The sequence below is a fragment of the Brachyhypopomus gauderio genome, chromosome 3, assembly GCF_052324685.1.
Source record: "Brachyhypopomus gauderio isolate BG-103 chromosome 3, BGAUD_0.2, whole genome shotgun sequence".
Lineage (NCBI taxonomy): Eukaryota > Metazoa > Chordata > Actinopteri > Gymnotiformes > Hypopomidae > Brachyhypopomus > Brachyhypopomus gauderio.
Window position 1 is genome coordinate 966,334 of NC_135213.1, and position 14,803 is coordinate 981,136.

A 14,803-nucleotide genomic window follows, 5' to 3' on the forward strand; every position below is an offset into this window, starting at 1 on the left:
CTAGCCCGCTGGGTGGTTCTGTGAGGGATAACTCGTCCTTTATCTCCTCACTCAATCCCTCTATAAAGATCGCCCCCAACGCATCCGAACCCCAATCGCTCTCTGCGGCTAGTGTGCGGAATTCTAAGGAGTATTCCGCGACTGTCAATCTGCCCTGTCTCAACCGTAGCAGTTTGGATGCAACCATGCCCCCAGAGGCCGGATGGAAAAATGCCTGTCGCATAGCCCGAGAGAAGTGCTCTTCAAAAGAAGAACATAGCTCTGGTTGTCTCTCCCACACCAGTGTAGCCCACCGCAGAGCATTCCCCGAAAGTAAAGCCATCACGTAGGCTACCTTGGCGCGTTCGGTAGGGAAGCGTGATGGTTGTTGCTCAAAGATTAAGGAGCATTGCAACAAGAACCCCCTGCATTCGTCCGGATCCCCGCTATAACGTGCCGGAGCGGGCATTGTGGGCTCAGTATGAGGACCAGCAGGCAACACAGCTGTACCGGAGGAAACCAGAGGGCTGGGAGACACACTAGGCAGATCGGGTTTTTGAACCGCGATCGAGATAGCCTGAAGCTGATCGTGTATCTCCCGCAGTGCCTGCTCATGCCTACCGATGGCCTGCCCTTGTATAACGAGGACGTTCCGCAGCTCATCGGTGGCTGGGTTAGCTGAGTCCATAATGGCTGAAGTTGTTCTGTAACGTGCCACCTCCGAACACGGCGGTGACGCGTTGGTTATAATGTGTTTAGGACTCAAGTGCAACCCCTTAGGAGTGACTGCCAAAAAACAGTAAACAAACCTCCGCGAATGCGGGAAAACCAATAAACGAAAATACAAGAGCCAGCGGTAGAAAAGCAATAAACTGAAACCTCCGCGACTGCGGGAAAACCCAAACTAAAAACCAAAAGACAAACGGCTGAAAAGCCACGAACTGAAACCTCCGCGAATGCGGGAAAACAGAAACAAAAAACCCCGAAGGGAAAACAGTACAACGAAAACGGAGGAATATAAACGAGCAGAGAAACAAGGTAAGTAAATAAGAAACGAAAAATACGCGGATGATAATCAACGCGTCGATAAGGACAAAAACGGAGAGAACAAAAAACACACGGAGAAACGGCTCAACGTGTCTTAAAATAAAACAAGAGACGAGGGAGGAGAAGTGAAGTGTAGGTACAAGACCTAACACTTCTACCTGGATTACCTGTCGGTCTGTAAACCAGAACACTGGCAGACAAATCAACATAGAATAAGGGGAAACAGAGAAACAGCGGGGAAGAAAAATAGAGAGAGAGAAAGACTGAGAAACTCAGGGAGAAAAACGAGAGAAGGCGAGTGAAACACAGACGAAATGCAAGCGAGACGAAATGCAAGCGAGAGAAAACGGCTTGGGGTGTAAGCGAAAAGGCTACAAACAACTTCAGCAATGTGTTGCTGAATCACCTGTATTAAATAGGCTGCAGACAGCTGCAGTCTATTTGGCTTGATTGTCCCCAGGTCTAGCTCGTGTGCTCCTCCTAGTGGCGGCAGTAGGCACGCGTCTGGGTCTAACCCTGACAGAAGGTGTTCTTGCAGATTATGACAGATTATGTATCAACATAATTCATGGCGCGAAATAACCGGTGTCGTAGCTCAAAGTTAATGGACACAAAAACACCAAAATGCCACGAAATATCTAGAGAACATTAAAGCTTATTTCTTTTCGAAACCTTTACTTGACTGTTAATAATGTAAAAATAAAGCTGATTGTGCTTCCCCAGAACAAAGGCTCAGAAGATTAAATGTTTAATGCCTTTTCAAATCGTAAGTTTTGACCAGTGGAAATAGCCCCAGGTAATGTTAATCTTGAGCAAATTGTCATGTTATAATAAACCATTATGCTGTACCTGTGGAAAAGGCGTTTCAGTAGTCTGCCTTTAGTATTTTTTTTTTTTGAAAATTGTAAGTCAAAACATAAAGCTTTTGAAAAGAAAGAAAATAAACTCTATCTTTTAAAAAATCCAGGACGTTGCATTGAAATATGAATGTGTATTGTTAATTACATGTATTAAACATTTTATTGTAAAGCTCATTACCTTGCAGTTACCGTTTAGGATGTGCGGTACTTTTATTTTGGAATGAATGTTCACGGAAGTGGTGTCGGAAGTACTCGATTCTCTTCACGTGTTCCGTGCGTGTTCCCCACGTTCGCCTATAGCGGTGCTCATAGGAATGGAAGCGACTATGGTTGAAATGGAAAACGAGTTGCCTCGACCCAAAGTCGTCGATTCCAAAGGAATTCTGAAACAGAACCGGGAATTCCTGGACTATTTCTGGGATATCGCCAAACCTGAGCGGGAGATCCGTCTGAAAGCGGTGGAGAGTCTCACGGAGCACCTGAAGAAGGCTGAAAAGGTTGGAGTGTTTACGTTCGCTAAATAGATGCATGGCCACCATATTGCATATTATACCGATCTTGATTTAAGTTTAAGTCCTCGGACTCGTTCTTTAACAAATCTAACCAAAGTATTTTGAATGGTCACAGGGTAAATCGTATTATCTAAGCGTATCTGACCCAGCATAACCATCATTACTCGATTCTCTCCGCTCTGTCCTCCCACGTGGGTTGAACACGCGTGGTTCTGGTCAGCCAGGTTCACAACCATAAACCTTCAGCAGATCTTATATGAAATTCTCCTTTTACATTGCTGGTGGTCTCTTTTTACAGTTCGAATGAATTTTTGTTCAATGTCGGTGTCGGGGATTGTTTTAAACACGTGTCTTTTAGCTGTCTGTTTGGTGTTTTTTAGTCAGATGAGTTGAAATACTCGCTAAAGAGGCTTGTGGACGGGCTGTCCCACTCGCGAGAGGACGCGCGGTCCGGATACAGCGTGGCGCTGGCACAGGTGAGCACTGATACGCCAACACCAAACTTCAAATAGTAATACAGTAGTAATACAGTGTAATAGTAATACAATAGTAATACAGTAGTAATACAGTATAATAGTAATACAATAGTAATACAGTATAATAGTAATTATAATTCCCTGTCATTGGTCAAATTTTCATAACCAGTAGGTGTTCTGGAGTGTTAGTGGGTGTGTTCATGTTAGCGCCTGATGTCTGTCTGCAGGTGCTGAGTGTGTTTGAGGAGATTTCTCTTAAAAGCGTGCTGGAGCAGATCAAGGAGAAACACAACCTGCAGACAGCCAAGAAGGTAAGAGAGATGTTCAGCAGAAGAAGATACCCTTGACATTTAGTTATGATGGTCGTACTAATGTGTCATGTGCTAGTTTGTGTTGTTCTGGTCTTTTCTGCTGGTGTGTGGATCTGTTGCACTGTGTCAGTACGTCCTCCTGAAGCGTGCTCTTTCTCTTGTGACAGAAACAAGTCAGAAATGTGGCATTTGGGTCTTTCTTTGGTGTGCTGGCCTTATCTCAGTCCACACGACTGCACAAGGTAAACACTTAACACTGATAGTTTTGTTCATTCTTGTAAACATTCTTAATTCACACCGTCATACTCTCACACTGTCGCATTCACACTGTCACACTCTCACTGACACTGTCTCTGTCTCTTATTCACACTGTCACACTCTCACTGACACTGTCTCTGTCTCTTATTCACACTGTCACACTCTCACTGACACTGTCTCTGTCTCTTATTCACACTGTCACACTCTCACTGACACTGTCTCTGTCTCTTATTCACACTGTCACACTCTCACTGACACTGTCTCTGTCTCTTATTCACACTGTCACACTCTCACTGACACTGTCTCTGTCTCTTATTCACACTTGTCTCTCTGTCCCCCTTCTCTCCCTTTCTCCCTCGGTCACTCTCTCTCTCTCTCCCTTTCCTTCTCTAGGAGCCGCTGGTGCTGTTGGACTGTATTAAACTGTTGCAGAGTCTGGCTCAGTACAGGGATCACCTGAGAGACCTGCCCAGGAAGACCATGGTGGACATCCTGAGTGAGGTGACCTGCACACTTCTGCACTCTTCTCTGCTGAGCACTTGTAAAACCAAACTTCATCCATTCACCCAGCACTGTTAGCTCTAATCACATCCCACCACCTTCTGGAGGTTCTGTTGTGGTGATGAAATGCCCATTTAGACCTGGTCTGCTAGTGTTGTTCGAGGACAGGCACTGTGTTCAGGCGAGGTGTTCAGGTGCTGTGTGGACTCTTTATGTGGTACCAGATCTGCAGACCACGGCAGTGAGAAGAGAAGACCCAGATCGCATAATCAGAGGAGGCTTTGTCCACGCCCCCTCTCAAAGGAGGCTTTGGCCACACCCCTATCAGAGGATCATCAGTTAAAATCCCATGTCAAGTCATATGTCTCATATTTGAACCAGACTGGTCTAGATCTTGTGAGATAGAACTTCACGTCACCCTGGTGAAATGTTTGCAGTGAAGTAGCAGATGTCCGCTTCATCTTTTTGCTACATGTACATGTATCGTTTGGCTTCGGTCTTCTGTTGTGTAAATGCAGGTTTTGATTCCAGATAGACATTGTCTTTCCTTTGTTTACAGAAGACTTATAGTGTTGTGTGTTTTGTGGCAGACGTCAGAGGAGGTGTTTGAGGAGGTGCTGTTCAGTGCGCTGCAGTCAGATCTAACCTCAGCCCTCAGCAGTCCTGAGCAGTTGGAGCTTCTCCTGGTGGCCATGCAGAGATTCCCCTCCGTCATTAAACCAGCCAAGCTGAAGAAGCTACTGGGGACCACGGCCATCATTAACAAACAGAACCTGCCTCGGTGAGACACACACACACACACACACACACACACACACCTAAAAGGAAAGGTTGGAATGTCAGACAATGAGACTAATTTTGAACAAATTTTGAGATTTTAACTTTACCTGAGAAATCATTAAAAATGACACACTCCTAATCTCACATACACACACACACATTGTCACACTGTGTGTGTTGCTAGGTTGGTGGCGTTGTTGAAAGCGTCCGCATGCTCAGTGAAGAAGGAGAGTGTTCTCCCAGGCGTTGCCATGGACCTGCTACAGGCGTCACTACGTGAGGACAGTTTCCCGCTCTTCTGGCAAGAGGCTATCATCAATGGACTGATGTCAGAGCCACCAGGCCCCACCCAGTGAGTACTGCCCTCTACGCCCAGGCCTGCCCAGTGACTTCCGTCCCCTACACCTGTAGGGTGGTTTTAGAACCTGCTTTACTGAATCTTACAGTTGTATCTGTGAATATATGCGTAATGATCAGAGCGCTGAAGCCCCGCCCTTCTCTCTCAGTTACCTGGCCTTCCGGTTGTTGGGGGCGGCGCTGCCGTTGCTGTCGGCTCCTCAGCTGCAGGTTGTTCTATCCGGAGACGTGATGAGTCGCTATGGCGAACACGTGGTGTCTGCACAGGTGTGTTCCTACGGCAATAGCGCCGCCCTACTATCTCTGGCGCCGTCTACCTGTCTACCTACCTAGCTGTCTGTCTGAGAGGGCTGGCTTTCTGTGGGGTGGTCTGTGTGTTCTGTCTGCGTAGGCTTCTGTCTGTCCTACCCTTCAAGCTTCCTGGCAAGGACAGGGAGAGTGGGCGGGGCTTATCATGAGGGCTTTTAGGACAGAATGGTTTTGATTCTAATTTTCGTGTGTGTGTGTGTGTGTGTGTGTGTGTGTGTGTACGTGTTCACACTCCAGCTTCCAGACCGTTTCAGGTTTGCTCCGGAGATGGAGGCGTATGTGTGCACCTTCCTGCAGGGCTGTGTGGAGGCGGAGCGGCAGCTGCAGGTGGTGTTGGCCTTCACCCAGCTCACGCACCATGGCTGCCCCGCCGTGCCCTCCCATTGGAGGGTGCTGGAGCACATGATGCCAGATGCCGTGCGACGCTACGTGGACTGGCTGAAGGAGGCCTTCTGTAGCCCACAGCTTCAGAACTGCCTGGAGTTCAGCACACGCAAGCAGAGAGAGAGCCAGGAGCCCGCCATGACGTGAGACACGCATGTGCACATGCACATTCAACTTTAAATGGCCAAACCTGGCACGGCTTTATTTAGCATTCACGTGTATGGCTTTAACACTAGAACAGCGGGATACATCAATTGACGCACATCACAACTTTTCGTCATGACTACGTGTTTGTAGGAAAAATCAGAAAAAATTTGACTGTTATTTAGAACCAGAAGGTTCTCTTAATGAAATGGATCCCTGTAAGCTGCTTAGTGGAGGGTGTGTCTAATCTGTTGTCCGTGTCTACGCCCACAGGAAGGAAGCATGCGTGTTCCGCTTCCGGAAGTGGATTGTCCCACGCCTAACATCCATTGTGGAAAACCAACAGATTAAGAAGGACGAGGATCTCGTTCTGGGCATCGCCAGGTTAACCCCCATATTACGTAACTTCTGCACATGAAAATATATGCAATACACATACCATGCTATGGTAATACACTGATAATGACTGAAAGGGTGAAACGTGTGTAATAAACTGTGTGTGTGTCTCTTAGGTTTATTCTCTTCCATGCGTTTTTCGACACCAAGAAGGCGACTGCTGAGATCCCAGAGACCCAGACAAAGCTCTCTGTGCCCCTTGACTCCAACACACGTGGTGTCACCAGCAATGCCTTCTACAGGTATCTATGCTCTGCACAGGTTTCACATGTGCACAGATGTGTGTCTCTGGATGTGTGGGAAGAAATCTTTGTTGAAGGTGTTGAGTACAGCTCTTGATCAGGTGTTTAGTAGAATGTGGGAAATGGGTTGAGTGTAAGGTCTTGACCAGGTATTTTTGAGAAAGGGGAGTGTATGATCTTGCTTATGTGTTTTGTAGAATTGCGTGGGTGTTTGCTCTTGATCAGGTCTGGGGAGTAGAATGGTAGTGAGGTGTGTAGTATTGATTGGATGATTTCTATAATGAATGTAGGGTATTGATCAGGTCATGAACAGGGCACTGGGGAGGGAGAGGGGAGAGGTCAAAGTTCAGAGGAACGTGAGCAGTGACTCAGATGAAGAAATATAAAATAGGCAACTCTGGACTCATGCTTGTTCTGTTCTTACCCCCCCTTCCTTCCTCTCTCTCTCTCTCTCTTTCTCTCTCTCTCACACACACACACACACACACACACACACATCCCTTCTCCTCTAGTCTGCTGCAGTACATGAACGTTCTGCCTGTCCTGGGTGTTTCCATTGAGTCCGATGTCCCGAGCAGGAGGAGGCTTCTGGGTGTGATGGCAGATGGCTCCATGTGGGTTTCCTGCCTTGCACAGTACGCCAACACGCTGCTGAAACAGGACACACACATACGGAGTGTTCGGACCTACAGCACTGAGCACACACAGGCCTGGGACAGGTAATAAAACACAGTGCTGAACACACAGGCCTGGGACACATGGATTCTCTGAATGGTGTGTGCTTTATTACAGTGATACTGTAGTTGGAACAAGAACTCAGCAATTCAGTACTCTGTGTGTGTGTTAGCATGCTGCAGTCAGTGGAGTCTCTGAGGAAGAAGGCTAAGAAGTCTCCTGCTCCTGAACACACAGCCTTTCAGCATCTCCTTCTCATCGTTGGCATGCAGATATTCAAGGTCTGTGTGAGGGTGTATAGGTGGTGGTGATGGTGGTGTGTGTGTGTGTGTGGAGGTGTGTAGGTGGTGGTGGTCTGTGTGTGGAGGGGTGTAGGTGGTGGGTGGGTGGGTGTGTGTGTGTGTGTGTGTGTGTGTGTGTGTGTGTGTGTGTGTGTGTGTGTAAGTAAGGGTGTAGTTGGTGGTAGTGAGTCTGGGGGTGTAAATTGTGTGTGCGTGTGGAGGGGTGACTCCTCTTCATTATCAGCATATAGATATTAAATATCCAGAAAAATTTGCACTGAAATGTGTAGAGTGTGTGTGCAGGCTCCAGAGTCTGTGTGTGTTCTGTTCAGTGTGTGTGTGTCTGTCCGTCCGTCCAGTATGTTGCATTCTGTCTTAATATTTATTGGGCAATGTGTGTGTGTAGTCTCCAGAGGACAGTGTGGAGTTACTGTCAGATCTACGGAGCAGCATGGAGAAAGCTCAGGAGAAGAAATCGAAGAAGAAAAAGAAGCAAGCAGGTGAGACCCAGCTCAGCATCCATGGTTTACAGCTCTGCATCCATGGTTTACAGCTCGGCATCTATGGTTTACAGCTCGGCATCCAGGGATTACAACTCGGCATCCAGGGTTTACAGCTCAGCATCCAGGGTTTATAGCTCAAAGTTCAGAGTTTACAGCTCAGCATCCAGGGTTTATAGCTCAAAGTTCAGAGTTTACAGCTCAGCATCCAGGGTTTATAGCTCAGTATCCAGGGTTTACAGCTCAGTATCCAGAGTTTACAGCTATGTGTCCAGGGCTTACAGTTCAGCGTCCAGGGTAATGTGACTCCACACACTGTAGTGCGCATCAGGAACTGTCCCCACAGTCTGAATTATTGAACAACGTGAGAGCCATGATAGAATATACTCACCAGCCACTTTATTAGGTGTACTGGAAACATTCCTCAGAGAGTCTGGTCCGTTTTGATATGATTGCATCATGCCGTCTGCTGCACATCCATGGTGCGAATCTCCCGTTCCATCACATCCCAAAGGTGTTCTATTGGATTGAGATCTGGTGACTGTGGAGGCCATTCGATTACAGTGAACTCATTGTCGTGTTCAAGAAACCAGTCTGAGATTATTCGTGCTTTATGACATCAGAAGATGGGTACACTGTGGTCATAAAGGGATGGACATGGTCAGCAACTACTCAGGTAGGCTGTGGCGTTGAGACGATGCTCAATTGGTACTAATGGGCCCAAAGTGTAGCCATTCTCCTCTGACCTCTGGCATCAACAAGGTATTTGCACCCACAGAACTGCCGCTCTCTGGATATTTTCTCTTTTTCGGACCATTCTCTGTAAACCCTAGAGATGGTTGTGCGTGAAAATCCCAGTACATCAGCAGTTTCTGAAATACCAGCCCATCAAGCACCAACAACCATGCCACATTCAAATCACCTTTCTTCCCCATTCTGATGCTCAGTTTGAACTGCAGCAGATTGTTTTGGCTATGTCTACATGCCTAAATGTATTAAGTTGCTACCATGTGATTGGCTGATTCGACATTTGCTACTGCTAATGAGCAGATGGACAGGTGATCGGTGAGTGTATGTAATAGTAGCCTGAGTCATGATCTGTGGTGTGTGCTTCAGGTGAAGACAGTTCAGAGCCCCACTGGGTGGAGGTGGTGGTGGAGATCCTGCTGTCTCTGCTCGCCCAGCCCAGCCGTCTCATACGCAACGTCTGTAAAACAGCCTTCAACCGCATCTGCCCCCACCTGACGGAGCCAGCCCTGCACGCTATACTGGATGTACGACTCGCGCGCACGCACACACACACACACACACACAGAGCATGTATTCTGTTATCTCCTAACCTGTGTGTGTGCGCTGTTTTAAGACGGTGTTTCTAAAGCCTTGATGCTGGTTTGAAGGTTTTAGACCCGAGTAAAGATGAGGGTGCAGTGGAGGTGATGGACATGGGAGAGAAGACGACGGAGGAAGATGATGAAGAGGAAGAGGATGAAGAGGGAGAGGAGGAAGAAGAGGATGAAGAAGAGGAGGATGAAGGACAGGTGAGTGAACCACACCTCCACCCTCAGTCCAGACTCAGCCCTGCATAACCACACCTCCACCCTCAGTCCAGACTCAGCCCTGCATAACCACATCTCCACCCTTAGACCAGACTCAATCCTACATCATCAGACCTCCACCCTCAGACCAGGCTCAGCCCTACATAACCACATCTCGACCCTTAGACCAGATTCAACCCTACATCATCAGACCTCCACCCTCAGACCAGGCTCAGACTTGCATAACCACATCTCGACCCTTAGACCAGATTCAACCCTACATCATCAGACCTCCACCCTCAGACCAGGCTCAGACTTGCATAACCACACCTCCACCCTTAGATCAGACTCAGCCTTACATAACCACATATCCACCCTTAGATCAGACTCAGCCCTACATAACCACATCTCCACCCTCAGACCAGACTCAGCCCTACATAACCACACCTCCACCCTCAGACCAGACTCATCCCTACATAACCACACCTCCACCCACCACAGATGATGGTCTGATAGATCCAGTCAGTTGCTTACATGTGGCATCACTTTTAGTAGAAGAAGAAGTAGAAGAGTCTCTTCTTTAGACTCAGTCTGAGATGTTTCGTTTGCTCTGTTAGCACTGAACTGAAGGGTTCATCGCCAATTCAGTGACCTGCAGTGGGTGCATGTCAATTTAGATGTTTATACACCTGTCAATAGGATGGGGAGGAACCGGCCCTGGCAAGCGACGATGATGATGATGAAGAAGAAGATGATGATGATGATGATGATAACAGTGCCATGGAGGAAGAGGAGGTGGACCAGGACTTTCGTCTGGAACTGATGAAGGTTCTACATGGGCAGAACGCTTCCGTAAGCATGCGTGTCCTAACATTAAACACAGCTTTTCCAGACTGTTGGTCACACAAACTTCCTGCTCCATGCTAGTGCAGGGAGAAGAGGCTAGTTATGAGAGACCAATACATCTGCTTTAGAGTGGAAAATTTCAAAATAATAGTCACAGCAGGAGTGTGGAGAAAGACTGATGAAATGGTGGTTAAGTGAAAGTTGTTGTTCAGGTCAACGAGGAGGAGGAGGAGGAGGAGCTGAACGACGAGGAGATGATGAAGCTGGACGAGCGTCTAGAGGCTTTGTTCCGCGAGCAGAAGAAGAAGCGTGAGGGCCGGCGGGATGAGAAGAAGCGCGTGCAGAAGGAAAAGACACTCGTGCGGGACTTCAGGATTAAAGTGGGTTGCTCCCGCACACCAGGATGGTTCCAGGCATAGAGAACTCCTCTTTCCCTGGAGCTAACTGTGTGCGTGTGTACGTGCAGGTGCTGGACCTGCTGGAGGTCTTCCTATCTAAGCAGGGCTCCAGTGGTCTGGTGTTGCAGGTGGTGGAGCCCCTCCTGGCCGTGATTGAGAAGAGCATGACTTCAGAGGTCGAGCAGCAGGAGCAGGACTTCCTGCGCAGAGCTGCAGACATCTTCAGGTGCACCACACCTCCTCATACACACCTCCACACACACACAATTCCTCCTCACAGACCTCCTCTACACACACACACACACACACACACACCTTCTCCACACACCTTCTCCACACACACGTCTACATAGATTGTGGGAGTTACTGGGGCAACATGCTGAGGGAGGGGTGTGTGTGTGCGTATGTGTGAATGCGTATGTGTGTGTGTAACAGGAACCAGCTGTGTCGTGGAAAACAGTACTGCAAAGAAGTAGAGGGGCGAGAGGCGGAGCTTCATGAGATGCTAGAGCGTCTGATTGGCCGAGCGCAGAAGCTACAGGACGGGTCGGTGGCGCTGTACTACTTCAGGTGAGACGAGAGTGTAGGACCTCACCTGGACACAGGTGGGACGGTCCGTCAACACTAAATGAGCTTGGTGGAAAAACTTCTGAAGACTTACACGAACAAGGAAATGCTTGTGTTCAGTTGTTACTTTATGTAATGTTAATGTGTTATATGTTTAGTGGTTGTGAGTCATCATGTGTGTGCACGTGTGTGTCTTTTCCAGCGCTGCACTCTATCTGGTTAAAGTGTTGAGGGGTGTGGTGAAGGAAACAGATTCCACACAGACTCCTGCCACACAGGTGTAGTATAGCACCCACCCACTGATCCTGTGTGTGTGTGTGTGTGTGTGTGTGTGTGTGTGTGTGTGTGTGTAGTATATCATCCATACACTGATTGTGTGGTTGTGTGTACTATAGCACCCACACACTGATCCTGTTGTTGTGTGTGTATGTGTGGTATAGCACTCGCACACTGATCCTGTTATTGTGTGTGTGTGTGTGTGTGTGTGTGTGTGTGTGTGTGTGGTATAGCACCCACACACTGATTCTGTGGTTGTGTTCAGGCTTTTGAGATATTGGCATTTTTGTTTTTTGTATATATATGCAGGAGAGGATCATGGGTAAGGTGGATGTAGCCAGAGTAACTTCCTGTTTCAGAAACGCCCTTGTGTCCTTCATGACACGCCGAAAAAGCCCCCTCACAGGAGACATGTTCATCGATCTCTTCAACAGATTCCCAGTGAGAGAACACACACACACCCACCAACATGTACTGTACACACTGACATACAATCTTCAAAACATACAAAAACATTTTCTCATTATCGGTACCTACATAATTATAGAATCACTGCATTGTTGAGGTCATTCATTGAGGTATTGTAGAATAATTATAACAAGCATATTACTCATATGCCACTGGCGCCTCTTGGTGGATGGAGCTTGTCATTGCAAGATAGAATAAGGGTTCATGTTAAACAACAGGGTGTGTGATGCTGGTGCACACTGTGTTAGAGAGCATCACTAACGCAGGGTGACCTGACCATTTTACAGGGTTAATGTTAAACAGTAGTACCATCACAGTGTTGATTCTGTGTTAAAGGTTCTTTGTGTGGAGCTGGTGGACACTGCAGTGGAGAACATCACCGGGGCAGTGCGGGAACATCAGCAGGTAAACTCTCCTCAGCATCTCCAGCTACATGACCCTGCTGGCTTGTGAGGAACAGAGCTGTGAGATGTCTTCATTTGTTTTGCTTGGCGGTGTAACCCTCTGGATATTTTTTGTACGTCTTTAACCCCCTAAATGGTTTTGTTTGGCTATTGCAGGGCCAGGCGTGTGCGATGGTTCTAAGAGCTCTGCAGTCTAAAGAGGTGAAGCAGTTGATGTCTGCAGCCCAGTGGACTGAACTGTGCCAGAGAATAGCGGACCAGCTCCAGCAGGTAGACTCCGCCTCCAGTATGTAGACACTGCCTCCAGCAGGTAGAGTTCAGCTCATATAGTTTGAGCCCAATTCAACACCAGCGCACAGTGAATCTTTCATGTTTCCCGCTCTGTGGGTTCTCTCTGATCTGGGGTGGTGGTTTTGGAGGTGATGGTGGTGTCACCCCCTCACTGTGGTTTGTCTCTGAGCTGGGTTGGTAGTGGTGGAGGGGATGGAGGTGTCACCCCCACTGTGTGCTCAACACTTTAAGCTGAACTGGTTTGCCGTCTGTCCTGTTCTCACCAGAGCCTCCAGCACACACAGGAGTGCAAGAACAAAGCAGTTCATGACAAGATGGTGAAAGTTTTGGACCTCTGCCACCTCCTGGTCAAAACGGTTCACATTCAGGTACAAGAATTACATCCTTTACTCTACTTTCATACTTCCACTCTAGACACATTGCAAACACTGGCTTTATTTGCTGTGACACTGTAGCATAGTTGTTTTAAGTTTGTGGTGGCAAGGCTAAAATTGTGTTGTTTTGTTCTGATCAGAAGGTGGATGTGAATCTGGAGTCTCTCCAGAATGTTCTGGAGTCCATGAATTCTGATGGGTGTCTGCAGAAGGCTGGGCAGCTGGAGGACACGTACTGGAGTGTGATGAAGCTCTTCAACATTCAGTGAGTTAGAGGACTGATGAACCCTGTCTGGACTCCCAGAGTTACCAGTCTGCTCAGCAGTCTTCCACAGATCATCTGGTTATAAATGAATGTTTGTAGAATTCATGTTTGTCCTGTCTGACCTTTGACCTCTCAGGAAACCCCATGTGAAGAAGGTGAAACGACCAGCAGAGCTGATGGAGCAGGAGGCACCAAAGAAGAAGAAAAAGGGGTTCCTCCCTGAGAGCAAGAAACGCAAGAACCGTAAGAAGCCCACCACACTGGAGGGAAAACAGACGACAGTGTCCACGGCAACTTCAGGGGAAGGGGGAGGAATGGAAGGGGGAAAGAAGAAAAAGAAAAGGAACAAGAAGAGGAAAGAGCAGGGAGGAGAAGAGACACAGACTCCGCCCTCTTCTAAAAAGGCCAAGGTTCAAAAGCCACGGAGCAAGAAACAGAAGGAGTGAGGAGGAGTAAAGGAGAGTGAGGGGTGGTGCCATGTCAGGGACACACTGGGACTTGGCAGCAGAGCAGGACCCAGAGGCTCCAGGGTCGACCTGTGTAGACGAGGGCACACCAGCTCTGCTCCTGGAGGTCTGTCTCCCAGTAGCATTTAGCCACACCCCTGCTCCTGGGGATCCCCTGCCCTACAGTGTTAGTCACTCCCCCTGATTCTGGAGTCTGTTCATTAAGATCTCCAGGTGAAGTAGCAGGGCTGATGGTCTTTCGAAAGCCTGGGGTCCAACCTGGCTCTATGTAGAGGGATAAACTTTGATTTGAAATGCTAATAAATTATAAAGAACTGTTAACATATGTACAGTTATCACCTCATTTGAGTCATCTGAAGTCTTTTCTGAGTACAAATATACACATTATTACAATGAACACATCTTTGTAAAAGCAAAATATGTCATTAAAGGTATTTTATTGTGAAGATAAATGTGGTCAATTGTTGGAATGATGCCCCCGCGTTCTTACAAATCAAACTACGTACATTTTTCTACATAGAGCCTAATGACTGAATAAACAATGGAGCTGTTGCGAACACCTCACAATCTGAGTGTACCCAAAACGCCTCCCTGCACTGAGATGCATTATAACCTGTGTGAACCCAAAATATGGGTGGATTTGGGTGATCTGGACCACTACCTCTTTTGCAATGTTTAACACATTAACACAAACTCCTGCAATCCCTACAATATTTTCTAATGACACTAGAGTTAAGAATGGAGGTCCTGCTGTTGGTTCTGGCTGGTGAGTGGTTTCTTCTTACAGAATGGTCTCCTGGGTATTCAATGTCAACAGTGCACTGAATTGTTCATCATGTTGAGGATGAGATGATGGTGGTCCTGTCTCAAGTGATCCACTTTCCTGGGACAGAGATCTCC

The 14,803-nt window shown here is 47.6% G+C and overlaps 1 protein-coding gene across 1 annotated transcript; it reads left to right on the top strand.

Annotated features, from left to right (window-relative positions):
- The first annotated feature begins 2,137 nt into the window (after positions 1-2,137).
- On the top strand, positions 2,138-14,369 carry mybbp1a (MYB binding protein (P160) 1a). Its single transcript, XM_076998765.1, has 27 exons — positions 2,138-2,383; positions 2,779-2,874; positions 3,102-3,185; positions 3,353-3,427; positions 3,837-3,944; positions 4,535-4,725; positions 4,909-5,076; positions 5,231-5,348; positions 5,628-5,917; positions 6,192-6,302; positions 6,431-6,556; positions 7,069-7,275; positions 7,404-7,512; positions 7,919-8,012; positions 9,129-9,286; positions 9,410-9,550; positions 10,247-10,399; positions 10,606-10,773; positions 10,860-11,017; positions 11,227-11,361; positions 11,561-11,636; positions 11,944-12,075; positions 12,439-12,507; positions 12,663-12,776; positions 13,064-13,165; positions 13,312-13,436; positions 13,573-14,369. The coding sequence occupies exons 1-27, from the start codon at positions 2,201-2,203 to the stop codon at positions 13,880-13,882; spliced, it is 3,801 nt and encodes a 1,266-aa protein (XP_076854880.1). The 5' UTR covers positions 2,138-2,200; the 3' UTR covers positions 13,883-14,369.
- Positions 14,370-14,803: the final 434 nt, after the last annotated feature.